The 14,884-nt window shown below is 43.1% G+C and overlaps 1 protein-coding gene across 1 annotated transcript in view; it reads right to left on the reverse strand.

Moving 5' to 3' along the window:
• Positions 1-14,884, reverse strand: part of PDS5B (PDS5 cohesin associated factor B) — a 316,943-nt gene that overhangs the window by 170,276 nt on the left and 131,783 nt on the right. Inside the window, exons 7-14 of the mRNA XM_075337338.1 lie at positions 14,351-14,431; positions 10,217-10,357; positions 9,818-9,933; positions 7,227-7,321; positions 6,808-6,953; positions 5,083-5,234; positions 1,834-1,947; positions 30-111 (exon numbers count right to left, since the gene is read on the reverse strand). Coding sequence (XP_075193453.1) covers positions 30-111; positions 1,834-1,947; positions 5,083-5,234; positions 6,808-6,953; positions 7,227-7,321; positions 9,818-9,933; positions 10,217-10,357; positions 14,351-14,431 — 927 coding nt within the window. The remainder of the gene's footprint in view (positions 1-29; positions 112-1,833; positions 1,948-5,082; positions 5,235-6,807; positions 6,954-7,226; positions 7,322-9,817; positions 9,934-10,216; positions 10,358-14,350; positions 14,432-14,884) is intronic.

Raw genomic sequence — 14,884 nt, forward strand, 5'->3', positions numbered from 1 at the left:
CACTCAGGGCAGAAAGACAAGAGACTTACTTTGGCCTGTTTCATCAAGTCCAACAAATCCTTCACATGATGTCTGAGCATATTCTGACATTTCCACATCTCATTCAATGCTCTGTCACAGCAAAAAGAAAATAAGCAAAATTAAAGGTCATAAATATCAGACTGGTGGGGTCCGGTACCCGGCATTCCCACCGATCAGCTGTTATTACATCCAGTGGCCATTGGAGCTGCAAATAGTGATTGCATTCAATGTGTAGCAACCGATGCCAGGTACTGAAGAACAGCTCCCGGTCAGAGGAATAGGACTTTATTAACAGCAAAATATGATTATTAGGTGATTGTTACATTTATACAGAAGGGAATGAGTTGGCTAGCATGGAACGTCAATTTAAAAGGGAACCTGTCAGCAGAAATTTTGCACTAAACCTAAAAGATTCCCCTTCTGCAGCTCCTGGGCTGCATTCTAACAAGAGTCCTGTTGTTATTGTGCCCCCTTTTAGGCCAAAATAAATACTTTATAAAGTGGTACCTTTTCCTATGCAAATCTTGTTAATCGTACACGGGGGCGAGCTCTCTGGTGTCCGTTATTCTGCCTCCTGCTGCTTTACACCGTTCCCCATCGCTCAATTTCATACCTCATGACACCGCCCAGTGCTCCCTAGGTCTCGCGCATGCGCCGTGCCACTCTAGCGGGACTGTGCACAGTGTGACCGCTGGTGACGTGTTGCGCAGGCGTGAGATTATGGGTGGCGCTGTGATTTTCATCAGCAAATGACGTGGGGTCATCTGGCCAGCGCTTGCGCAGGACGGTGGAGGCAGAGGGGAAAGCACGGGCACAAGATTATGGGCGGGTACTTGCTGATGAAAATCACAGCGCCGCCCATAATCTCACGCCTGCGCAACACGTCACCAGCGGTCACACTGTGCACAGTCCCGCTAGAGTGGCACGGCGCATGCGCGAGACCTCGGGCAGCGTCATGAGGTATGAAATTGAGCGATGGGGGATGGCGTAAAGCAGCAGGAGGCAGAATAACGGACAATAGACAGCCCGCCCCCGTGTACGATTAACAAGATTTGCATACGAAAAGGTACCACTTTATAAAGTATTTATTTTGGTCTAAAAGGGGGCACAATAACAACAGGAACCTTGCTAAAATGCAGCCCAGGAGCTGCAGAGGGGGAATCTTTTAGGTTTAGTGCAAAATTTCTGCTGACAGGTTCCCTTTAAAGGGAACCTGTCATGTTGAAAATAGTATCTCTCCTGCAAGAAGGATGGTATAAAGCTAATGCAAATGCACTGAAATGAAAACGCATTTGTACTGGATCCGTTTTTGCGTTAAAAAAAGTTCAGGACTAGAGTTGAGCGGACTGGCAATAATCCGGGTCCAGTGGATCAGCGGCGGGTTGACAAAGAAGTCCTGATCCGATCCGGGTTCATATATGTCAATGGGGGAGCGGGACAGCGGGACACGGGACGAGAGACAAAGAGAAAAAAAACCCAAAACGAATCCGAATTGTGCACCCGGAATCCCGCGTCCGGGTCGGACTCTGATCTGCCGCTCGAACCGCGCAGATCCGGATTTTGCCGGTCCGGGTCTGCTCAACACTATTCATACCCTAAGCTGTTAAGAGCAGCGGGCAGAGCTAGTCTCCACCCGCTGCCTCTAACTGTATCGCAGACATTATCTGCCGGCAATGATACAAGCTCAGAATCTGATCTTGCATCAAAGTCTGTGACCTGACATATGATGTAGAGTGAGTCGGGAAGGGGTTAACTTTAATTGTTCCTTATACAGATCCTAATAAAGTTGCCCAAGCAGCCACAGATACCTACTTAACAGCATTTAAGTCCAATGTTGCGTACAGGTAATACAAACACTTCATTCTCTCTTTAGTTTGTAAGTTGTGAGGAACCATGTACTGTGCAAAAATTCGTTCTACTAGCAATCTGCAAAGAGGAGGGGGGGGAATAAAAAAAAAAAAAATTAGTGCATTTCTATAAAAGATAACATTTATTACATTTATTAATAAAAATATTTAGGGAACAAGATGTAACCTTTTCGGTAAGTTTACAGACAATGCACAAAATGCTGACAGAATAAGCAGAAGAGCACATCAACCATTCTAGAAGTGTGGGGCTGTAGAGGGGCACTATAGACCTGCTGACAGGGACTAATGTCACCAGAAATTACAATCATTGAAACAAGAGACAATAAAACAAATGGAATTTTCCATCACCAGCTACATGTTGATTAATTTAAGGATCTTCTAAATATAAAAAAAAAAAAAAAAGTCGTTGGTCCTTTGTTCGGGGCCCCTTTCCATCTTTTAGGCCAAGAGGAGAAAAATACTTGTAAAATCAATGGCTTAAAAAAAAAAATGCAGTACAAAAAATGCACAAAGAATTGACATGCTGCAGTTTTCTGTGTGCACCAAAACCTGCAAGGAAGGCCCTCTCTTTTCTGTACCCGTCTGTCATTGTTAGTTTGTTCATTATCATTCATATTTGCTTTTTGTATGCAACCCTTCTCATGTACAGCCCAATGGAATCAATGGTGCGCTCAAAACTAATATCTGACACAGGGCTCCCCCCTTGAATACCATATGCAATCGTTAATGCTGGTGACTACTTATCGTATTTTACGCTTTATAAGACGCACCCCCAAATTTGGTGAAAGAAAAAAAGAATTATTTTTTTAATGTTAAATGGGGTCAGTCTTATAATGCCAGTGTCCGTCTAACAAATCATATAGGGTATATGTCTCTTATAGCCCCCCATCCTATAATTAGCCCCCTTAATCTGGATATGGCCCCCTTGTGCTGGCACATGTCCCCCTATGATGCCACATGTCCCCCTGTGCTGGCACAAGTCTCCTATTGCTGGCACACATCCCATACAGGTGGCACAGGTCTCCTATTGCTGGCACACATCCCACACAGGTGACACAGGTCTCCTATTGCTGGCACACATCCAATACAGCTGGCACAGGTCTCCTATTGCTGGCACACATCCAATACAGGTGGCACAGGTCTCCTATTGCTGGCACATCAAATACAGCTGGCACAGGTCTCCTATTGCTGGCACACATCCAATACAGGTGGCACAGGTCTCCTATTGCTGGCACACATCCAATACAGGTGGCACAGGTCTCCTATTGCTGGCACACATCCAATACAGCTGGCACAGGTCTCCTATTGCTGGCACACATCCAATACAGGTGGCACATGTCTCCTATTGCTGGCACATCCAATACAGGTGGCACATGTCTCCTATTGCTGGCACACATCCAATACAGGTGGCACTGGTCTCCTATTGCTGGCACACATCCCATACAGGTGGCACAGGTCTCCTATTGCTGGCACACATCCCATACAGGTGGCACAGGTCTCCTATTGCTGGCACACATTCCACACAGGTGGCACAGGTCTCCTATTGCTGGCACATCAAATACAGCTGGCACAGGTCTATTGCTAGCACACATCCAATACAGGTGGCACAGGTCTCCTATTGCTGGCACACATCCAATACAGCTGGCACAGGTCTCCTATTGCTGGCACACATCCAATACAGGTGGCACAGGTCTCCTATTGCTGGCACACATCCAATACAGGTGGCACAGGTCTCCTATTGCTGGCACACATCCAATACAGCTGGCACAGGTCTCCTATTGCTGGCACACATCCAATACAGGTGGCACAGGTCTCCTATTGCTGGCACACATCCAATACAGGTGGCACAGGTCTCCTATTGCTGGCACACATCCAATACAGCTGGCACAGGTCTCCTATTGCTGGCACACATCCAATACAGGTGGCACAGGTCTCCTATTGCTGGCACACATCCAATACAGGTGGCACAGGTCTCCTATTGCTGGCACACATCCAATACAGGTGGCACATGTCTCCTATTGCTGGCACACATCCAATACAGCTGGCACAGGTCTCCTATTGCTGGCACACATCCAATACAGGTGGCACAGGTCTCCTATTGCTGGCACACATCCAATACAGGTGGCACAGGTCTCCTATTGCTGGCACACATCCAATACAGCTGGCACAGGTCTCCTATTGCTGGCACACATCCAATACAGGTGGCACAGGTCTCCTATTGCTGGCACACATCCAATACAGGTGGCACAGGTCTCCTATTGCTGGCACACATCACCCTGTGTTAGATATGGCCCCCATGCTGCTGCCCATAGTAAAATAAACACTTTACCTTTTCCAGCGCTCTCCTCCCTCGTGTCTCCCTCCGTGCTTCTGCACTTCCTGGTTCTCGGTGCCGGTCATGTGATCGGCACAGCAGAGTGACATGATCTCTGCGTGCCTGATCACAGCAGTAGCAGGAGACCGGGGAGACACGCAGGAGGCGGCAAGTAAAGCTTTTTTATTTTAGGATGGGCAGCAGCATGGGGGGCCATATCTATCACGGGGGGGGGGGGGGGGGGGGGGGGGGCAAGTGCGATCAAAGGGGGGGGTGGCGCAGGCAGATATAATATGCGCCGCTCCCCCAGCCCATCACCGCGGTGCGGTTTCAGCACCACGGTGATGGACAGCGGCTGTGCATATTATATGAGCGGGAACAGGAGATTTCCCGCTGCCTCCAGCAGCCTTCACAAGCCTCTACCAGCCCCCACCAGCCCCCAGCACCGCTCCAGAGTTGCCCCCACCTCCCCATGACCCGTATATCCAAATTATAAGACGTACCCCCTACTTTCCCCCAAAATTTGGGGGAACAAAAGTGCGTCTTATAAAGCGAAAAATACGGTAAGTTCTTTAAGTGCTTATGTCCTTAGGGTCCTTTAAACCCTCCAAATCACACCAGATTGCAGGGATGATAACTACTTTGTCATTTCCCACCTGACTGACCGCACATATTACTACAGCTCCCCCACAGTGGCTGCCACAAGGGCAGTGTATGAATGGTCACGGTTACCCCCAACAACATTGACTGTCAATTTCAGTCTCTTCAATTTTATCTGATTTGCAATAGAGAAATCTTACATGAACGCAACAAGGTCACAAGTAATCCGATACAATGTCATAACACCCTAAATATAAACATCGTGGCCGACATACTTACCGGTCGTCTATGCTGTTCTGGTAATATATATGAAGCAATTTATCTTTAATCCAGGAGATCTGTTTTGCGGCCTCTTTTCCAGCGTCTGCCTGCAGAGCGTATTTCTTGTAGATCTGAGCCAGGCCCATCATGGCTTCCTTCCTTACTCTCCACTGATCAGACATAAAGGAGTGAGCCATAGTTTAGACACACCGCTGGCTCCAAATTGAGAACTAAAAAGACCACTCTCACAATTCACATTATTATATTCTTTTAACATGATTAGGGCTTTGCTCACATCTGTGTCACGTTCCATTGATGAAGTGTTACTTTTTTATTTAGTATCGCATGGCATTTAAAAAAATAAATAAATAAAATACAAATCAGTAGAGATGTTAAACATGTTTATGGCTTTTTCTGTAAAACTGTAATACAAAAGTAAAAAGGTATAACGGTACAAACAGTAATACACATGCTAATGGACATTTAATATATTGTGTACAACAAAAATAAGTTGAAGGTATATTAAAATGAAATTATCCTCAGAAAACATTGTTTAAATAAAGTTAATTTTTCCAAATCAGTATAGGGAAAGGAAGGATGGAAAGGGGTGTAAAACACCCCACACTCGCAGAATTTGTGTCCCACTCACTAAACACTCAAGTCTCCAATCTATCATGAGTGCAGCAGCCAGGATCATATTTCAGTCCAAGCACTGCACTGATGCCTCCTCCCTGTGTCAGTCATTGCACTGGTTGCCCAACTGCTACAGAATAAAATAATCAGTCATCATTTTGTCCACAGAGCTCTCTACAGTTCCACATCGTTTAACAGCTCTTCCCTCATCTATCTCCCGCGCTACAGGTTCTCTCCATTCTGCTATTGGCCTAAAACTAAAACTCAGTAATCTGAACAACCCACTCATGTCTCCAGGACTTCTCTCATGTTGCACCAGTTTTCTGGAATGCACTGCCCCAGACAATCCATTTATTTTCAGTTCGTGGTCAGCACATATCACATCACCTGACCAGAGGAGGAAGTATAAGTTAATTATGATAAGTGGGTACACAAACAAAACAGAAGGGGCTCACAGCTACTGTTTTCTGAGGTAACTCCTTTCCCAGCCTGTTTTATCACATGAGTGAATATTCTGGCTGTGTCACCAGTCCCGTGAGCTCATCATAAATCAAATCAGTGACATAAGCTCAGGAGCCACTAGAGCTCTTACGTCACTCACTAGATTTATGATGAGCTTGTAGCAGAAACACTCGCTCCTGTGATAAAAATGGCTGGGGAAATGTGTTACTTGAGAAGGCAGCTGCTTTCTAGCCCCTGCTACTTCATCTGTATACTCACTTATCACACAAGGAAAAACGAAAAATGTTTGCGTTTTTCCTAGTGTCATGGCCAAGATTTTCTTCCGTGCACCATCTCCCCGGACTTCCATTTAATTGGTGAGCTGGAATTGAGAGTTTACTCTCCATTGTTTTTTGGTTCACTTATCACACAGTAACTTGCGCTTCATCCCCTGCCCAGGATCTGTGGTATGTGCCAATCAAACTGGAATAGCTTTCAATGGTTGGACACGGCAAATAAACGTAGATAGAAAGTTCACATTTATAAGAATGTCTTTTCAGTGGAATACTTAATTATTATTACAAGATCTATTATTGAAAATGTACATGGTTCTAAGAAAGGTAAGTACCTAATGGGCATGTAAACTCGTCCTATAAGGTTCAGACTTACCCGCTTATCTAGCGTTCTTTCCCGGACAAAATTAAGAAGTTGGTCATTTACAAGGAGAAGGTCTTTCTTTGCAGCAGTTACTATAGATACAATGACATCGTGTCTAATGGCTTCCTCAGGGTCATGAGACCTCACTTTCAGATATTCTGGAAAAAAAAATAAATAAACTAACATTTCCTGTCCCAAAATATCTGGGGAAATAGGTGCAAAAATTAAAATGTACTGAGTTCAAACAGGGAGATTTCACATGGCACCTTAGTCAAAGAAATGTCTGCATCTGAAAAGCCCATTCAGTGTTAACGAATAAGACTATTCCTGTAGCAGGTGCATGGATGTGCGCAAACCATATTCAGATGAGTGGGTTAGTCACTGAAATTTCTTAAAAAAACAAAAAAACAAAACACAACACAAAACAGTACCTGTTAAGTCCTTGGCTAAATCTGGATGGTTCATTAAGCAGTGGCTGGCAAACTTCACACATTCCAAGCGAATGGGTACATGTATGTCATTAAACCTGGCAAAATAAAAAAGAAAAAAAAAAGTTCTCAGTTCTCACTAGTCTATTATTATTCCCTTCCCGAAATGTGACAGACACGTACATCACACTGGATGACATTGCACAAAGCAGGATGTAAGGCTGCATTCACACATTCATTTTTGGGTTTACCTCCATAAAAATGAACCATGTCTCCTGCCTCACCCATTTTTAAAAACTAAAAAAGTTGTTTAATCCTTTGACTCTTAATGAATCCGTTAAAATTGGATGCGGTCTTCTGCTTTACACTCATTCTAAGGCTATGTGCCCACGGGACAATGTACCCGCGGATTTTGCCGCGGAAAACCTGGATTTTCCAGATAAATCCACAGGTTTAAGCAAGTACAGACACTCCTCATGTTACCCTATGGGATTTGGGGAGTGCTGTATCAATGCTGCGGTATGTGCGGCTGCGGAATATGCTGCGGATGTCCCGCCGCTGCATGTAACTGCATGTCAATTATTCCTGCAGAAATATCTGCGGAATTCCCGCTCCTCCACTATGGAGATATCTGCGGATGTCCCGGCCTCTATTTCCACACTTGTCCCGCAGGTTTACCGCAACAACTCCGCAGCAATGGATAGCTGCGGATTCCAGGGCGCTGCTGCGGGGAACCTGCGGCCATACCTGTGGATATATCCGTGCGTACATTGTCCCGTGGGCACATAGCCTTACTCACTTACCGACATATGTTATACAGTTACATCACATGCCGGCTCCTTGACTTTAATGCAATCTCAGAAACAGAGCCCTCATCCTTGCTGGCAGGAGATAGAGGCAGTTGTTAACTAAATAACAACAGCCGCGTATGGAGCAGAGCTCTGCCTGCCGCTATTAAATTTATTAAATGCGCCCATCAAACCTTGGGAAAGACATTTACAATTCGACAGGGTTATGCTGAATACCCCAGTGCCCGTCTTGACAGAACTCCTGTGAAAGCCAGCCCCTGGCTGGTGTTCCTAGGACACTGATTTTTATTATGTACTGACTAACAAATATACATATATAAAATAAATAAATGAAGTATAAAAAAAAAAAAAAAACACATTTGGACTTCTATGAAGTAATACAAGCCATAGCCTTACAGCTTATAGAAATTATATTGCCAAGACATTTTTTTTTATTATTTTTTTTTTTTAGAAATAAATAAAAAAAAAAAAACAAAAAAACACACAACAAAAAAATAAACAAACAGTAAAACAGATTCCTGCAGCTGGATCTCTTCTCCTTGCTTTGTTATGTCACTACTATATTATTTTTTTTATTTTTTTTTTTAGAAAGAAAAATAAAAGTTTATACAAATAAATATTAAATGCTAAAAAAAGTAACAATTTTTTATATATTTAATACAATTTACTCCACAGTGGCATGGCTAAAAATAGTAATTTAAACAGTCAGTAATACATTTTTATTTTTTTTTTGTTTTAATCTATGCTTTTTTCCCCTCATTTATTTCCACACTTGTCACACAAGGTCTTAAAGGGAATCTGTCACCAGGTTTTTGCCACCTAATCTGAGGGCAGCATAATAATGAAGGAAAAAAAAAAAAAAAAGACCCTGATTTCAGCGGTGTGTCACTTACTGGGCTGCATAGTGTAGCTTTTATAAAATTACTGTTTAATTAGCTGGAGATTATCATTAGAAGACTACTTGGTGCGCTGCCAGGTAGTCCAGTAGCTGAATGAGCTAGCCCTGCTCTATATTCAAAAACATGCTAGATCTCAGCACAGAAAACAGTGATTTTTATCAAAAATGAAAGCAGACAGCTCAGTAAGTGACACATCGCTGGAATCACGGTCTCGGTCTCTACTTACGCTGAGCTCAGATGGCTGAGCAAAAACGTGGGGACAGATTACCTTTAAATTACTATTTTAAGTAGTTTAACAAATATATTCTTTTTATTCCAAATTTGTCCTGTATGAAGACTGGTTTGTTAGTCCCAGTCACAGCAGAAATTTGGCTTCTTGACTGTAGGGTGGGAAGGGGGCGATGAGGGTGAGGAGAGAGCTGTCTCCTGGGGCATAGTAGTTCCAGATTTTGTTCCACAAACTGGGGGTGGGGGGTTTGGTGAGCTGTCTCCTAGCACCTGGTAGGGTGGTTCCCGTTTTTGCGCTACAACCAGGAAGGGGAAACATTTCCTAGGCATTAGTAGTTCCCATTTCTCTCTACAATCAGCGATCTCATGAGGAGGAAGAAATGTCAGTGCTTCCTAATCTGTATACAGTACAAGATGCTGGTTCAGCACTGTGTATACAAAGATCAAGATGGTAAACATGGTAAAACTATGATTATCTTCTCTGTGGAGTCTGGCTGTGCCTGACAGCTAGTGCCCTGCCACCACAGATGCACAATCCCATGCAAGCCACTTATACAGCATTGACGTTTTACAATATCCGTACAGAGTAATGTGTGGGCTGCCTGTACATTTATCGTCTACGGGAGGTCCAGAACTAGTTAAATATAATTGCACTTACCTTCCCAGGTAACACTGCCACAGGGGTTTATTCTGAGCTGCCAATTCAGAATCCTTTGCTCCAAACATTTTTGCAAGAAGTTTCACCACCTGGAGCCGCTCTTCATTATCATTGCTCTGCGTCAAACAGATTTGAGGCGTTAAGAGGTCAGTAATTCCCATTTCTTTCCCTTCCCTTTTTCTGTATATTCTTCTAGATTCACTTTTATATTTACCGAAATGTAAAATGGATTAGAAAAACCATGACTGCTTTGCCTAGAAACCACAGCAGACCTGTCCCCTCGTTTTGTTGCATATGAACAACATGTGGACAGGTGTTTTAGAGTCATCCCATCAGGATAAGTCATGAAGTTGGAGATTTCTCCAGTGGTAAATTAATCCAAAATCAATAGCCACTCACCTTAAGCTTAAACTCCAACTGAGGTAAGACAGACAGGAGCAAATGGCTGTCAATGTTGTATAGCTCCAGTATTAAATCGAAAACATGTTCTGACAAGTCACTGATAGAAGTTTTACCAAGCATGAGGACTTGGTTAAAAAACTGCAAAATAAAAAAAATAAAGAGAAATTTAAAATACACTGACAAGCAAAAGGGTAACAATGTTTTGAACTTTTGACTTTCACTCTCCATATCTCATCATCTACTACAGCTTTGAGCGTGAGACGACCTTTATTTTATAGATAATCATCTTGGCTATCTCATATATAAATTTGACTTTCAACTATTTAGCATATTATTAGATATGCAGGTTGTCGTCATGTCACTGCATTGTTAGTGTTTTGCTTCTAAAAAACTAAATTTAATTGTCTTTTTTAGTATTTTGTAAATCCATCTTTGGCTTTCAACGCTGCCTGAATCCTTCCAGGCCCTTAATCAGATTCAAGCATGTTTTGACCAAAATCTGATCCCAGGTCTCCTTTACAGCTTCCCAATATTGGTGCAGAATGTTCCGCTCACTTGGGTATGTATACAGCTTTTTCTTCAACTCTGCCCACAAGTGTTGGGTCGGGGTTGAGGTGTGAGGACTGTGGGGGCCAATCCAGCACCTCTACTTCACTGTCATTGAACAGTTTCTCTGCTAATCTCGGTGCTTTGGGTCGTTGTCCTGCTGGAACACGGTCGTCCTTTTCATACAGATAGTACTCATGTATATAAAGTAACTCATCTTGCAGGATACTCACTTATATCTCAGCATTGAGACCTCCATCGATACTGGTCAAGTATCCAACGCATTTGGCTGTTAAACAACCCCATATCATCAGGCTTCCTCCACCGAACTTGACAGTCACTTTAGTACCTTGATCCATTAGCCCCTTTTTCCCTAGCCTCTTCCAGACCCATTTGGACCCATCAGAGTCTACTGTATTTACTTGTCTCAGCGCTCCAAATCACCTGTTTCCAGTCCACCTTTTGAACCTATTGCAAACTTAAGCCAACGCTTCTTATGACGATATTGACATTGAGGTTTCACCTTTTTTGGGGGCCATCTCTCCAGACTTGGGTACCCTGCATCGCACATTGCTTGCACGGATATCTGTGATCTCACTATTACAAAGCATAAGAGCCACCTACACTACAGTGTTTGTCGCACCAGAACTGATAGACTTGTGATGAGTCGACTTGTTGACTCCAATATTTTGCCAGGACGTCCACCTCTTGGCTTTTGAATGGATGGATGGACTTCATTTCTTATCCTTCCAACTTTCATAGCACTCACATGATGCAGTTTGGCAAGTTTCTTGACTGAGAAACCACCATCGATGGGCTGGATGACGCGGTTTTCATTCTTAGGAAATCTTCACAACGGCTCCATGATTTGAATTTGTGACCTTTCGCTCAGAAATTAACCTAATAACACACTGATCTATAGGGGATGTGAGAATAGGTTATAATTTGTATTATACAAGAAAAAAAAATATTTTACCACCACCAGGAGCAAAACGGTAACAAAGCAGTGACATGGGACGAATCTGCATAACTAATCATATGTAAATAGTTGCAAGTCAAATTTATGTATGAAATAGCCAAGATGATTGTCTATAAAATAAAGGTCGTCTCACACTCATAGCTGTTGGGACGGTGAGATATGGAGCTGGAAAGTCAAAAGTTCAAAACATCACCCTTTGGCTCTCCAGTGTATATGACAATCTGATCAACTTTTTAATATTGTATATACATTTTATTCCTTTAATGCATCTAAAACGTTAAAAAAGGGTTTTCCACTACTTGGGGAGCCCCTTCTCAATTTAAGCGTTTGCCCCTAGTAAAATAAACACACACATACAGCAGGTGCCACTCTAGCATCATTAGTACTCACTCTCCAGGGGCTCGCGTCACACTATTACATCACACGAGCCCTGCACCTACTCAGCGATGACTCCCACTCCCTGCATTAGTACATATCAAACGGAAGTGAGCAGCAGCCCCCGCTCTGACTTCCTCTTTATGTTGGATTCGTCATAAGGCTGCAAGAGTGAAGCCAGCGGTGAGGAGAACGCAGGGCTCAATGTGACGCAAACCCCAGGAGAGTGAGGGCTGCCACGCCGATGGAAGGGCAATGGTAGTGAGTATGTGTTTTTATTTTAAGATGGGCAAACACTCAAATTGAGAAGGGGTTGTCCAAGTAGTAGCAACCCCTTTAAAGGGAACCTGTCACCACTTTTTTGCCCTATAAGCTGCAGCCACCACCAGTGGGCTCTTATACACAGTATTCTAACATGCTGTATATAAGAGCCCAGGCCGCTGTGAGAACATAGAAAACACTTTAGAATACTCACCTAGGAGGTCGTTCCAGTGCACAACAGTCGGATGGGTGGCGCTGTTCTCTGGGACCAGCGCCTCCCCTTTCGGCCATCTTTGTCTTCCTTATTCTGAAGCCGCGGTGCATGACGCGTCTACGTCATACACACGTGCCGGCATTGAGGTCCTGCACAGGACCTCAATGTCGGCGCGTATGTATGACTGACGTAGACGCGTCATGTACCGAGGCTTCAGAATAAGGAAGACAAAGATGGCCGAAAGGGGAGGCGCCGGTCCCGGAGAACGAAGACGCCCCTTTGACCAGTCTGCAGCGTAACGACCTCCTAGGTGAGTATTCTAAAGTGTTTTTTCTGTTCTACACAGCGGCCTGGGCTCTTATATTCAGTATTCTAACATGCTGTATATAAGAGCCCAGTGGTGCTGGCTGCAGCTTTTAGGGCAAAAAAAAAGTGGTGACAGGTTCCAGTTAAGTAAATTTCCAAACAGTGTAAATAACAAATATCTGAAAGTAATCCAAAAATACAGCTCATATGTATACTGGTGCATCTCCAAGATTACTCTAAATCAGCCTATATAAGGTGGTTTGTAGTCTGACCCCCAAAAAACACAGAAAAAGATAACAGCTGTGAAGACAGAATAGGTGACAATTTGCTGATTATTGAAGGTCCCACTACTAATGTATGGTTGCACTTCTCTATTAATTGTGCCGTGCTGCAATTCTTCTCTGCATATCTGCGGGTATCACATTCCAAGTGACCCCCGAGCTAAGCAAGTTTTGCGGCCCAATCACACTTCGGATGCATGGGGGCCCAGAGATCGCACACTAAATAATCAGTGATGGTTTAGCCTAGTAAGAACCTTTATCAAATATTAATGAAAATATAAAAAAATAAATGGACCAATAATGCATCATTTGACACAATATGACCATAGCAGAGATATCAGTATAGAAACATTTTGTTCAAACATTAAAAAAAAAGGAAAATAAATCTTTAAAAACATGTAGTGTGTGATCATGTTAAAGAAAACGTTCAGAAAAAAATATGTAATTATGGTAGATTGCTTTATGTAATGGCAGCATAGCACAGCTGGCGGCGGACATAACACAAGGATGTGATACTTTTAATGTACTAAAAGCACTGGGCACTGGGGTAGGGGAGACACTGGACAAAGTTTAAGACTGTTCTGTTTATGAGAGCACAACCCGCACCTCTGAGGGCAGTGATTGACAGGCGGCAGTGCATGCATGTATGCAAAACAGCCTGATTTAGACATCACTGATCTTTGTACGCATAAAAAAAGTGATTTTCAGCAGAGTCTGGTCAGTGTTAAAGATTTTACCTTCATAGTTTCATCGGTTTTTCCCAGATATAAAAAAAATGAACTGATGGAAAACTCTCAGGCTTGTCCAATCGAACTGTCCATGAAAAACAAAACAGCACACAAATGGCCAATTTTTTCAAAGACTCACATTGGCAAGTTTGATCTGAGACAAATCAACAGTGGACAGGTCTCTGATATTTGTGCTGTCCATTCAATCTACAGAACAGCCCCACAGACTAGAATGGCTACAAGTTCTATGAGTGAAAAGCAATGATCGTACTAGTAAGAGGAAAAAGTGATGTTTGAATGAGCCCTAATAGTTACTATACAGGAAGGAATGACCCATTGCTTGCCTGGCTCATCAAACGTATGTACGGTGGTAAAAAAATATAAATAAATAATAAAATGGAATGAGGAGAAAAAAAAAAAAAGACACACAACAGATCTTACATTAGTAATGTATGGCTCTATAGCCTGAGCGGTTCTCTTCAGCAGAGCTTTGGCCAGGTCATACGCTTGTTTGTTTAAATTCTGAAAAGTTAAAAGACAAAAGTAAATGTATTATTTTAATCAGTCCTGCGAGTGTAAACAGTGTCATATGCGGTCAACATTAATGGAAACCTGGTGAGTTCCTTGGCTTTCATGATGCTATCTGATCCCTAAGGCTACATGCACACTGATCTTTTTCGCAGCGTTTTTGGGCTCTAAACTGCATGACTGCTTCCCCAGCAAAGTCTATGAGTTTTCATTTTCGCTGTCCGCACACTACTTTTTTTTTTAGCTGCGTTTTTGAGCCTAAAAAAAAATGGACGTCAATTCTTTCCCGCGTTTTACTGCATTTTTCACTCATGCAATGCATTGGAAAAACGCAACAAAACGCAGCAAAAACGCACCAAACGCATGAGTTTTTTACCAATGTGTTTTTGCGGCAAAAAACGTACTAAAACGCAGCGTCAAAAAAACGATATGTGCGCACATAGCCCA

Source organism: Anomaloglossus baeobatrachus, chromosome 2 (genome assembly GCF_048569485.1).
Source record: "Anomaloglossus baeobatrachus isolate aAnoBae1 chromosome 2, aAnoBae1.hap1, whole genome shotgun sequence".
Taxonomy (NCBI): Eukaryota; Metazoa; Chordata; class Amphibia; order Anura; family Aromobatidae; genus Anomaloglossus; species Anomaloglossus baeobatrachus.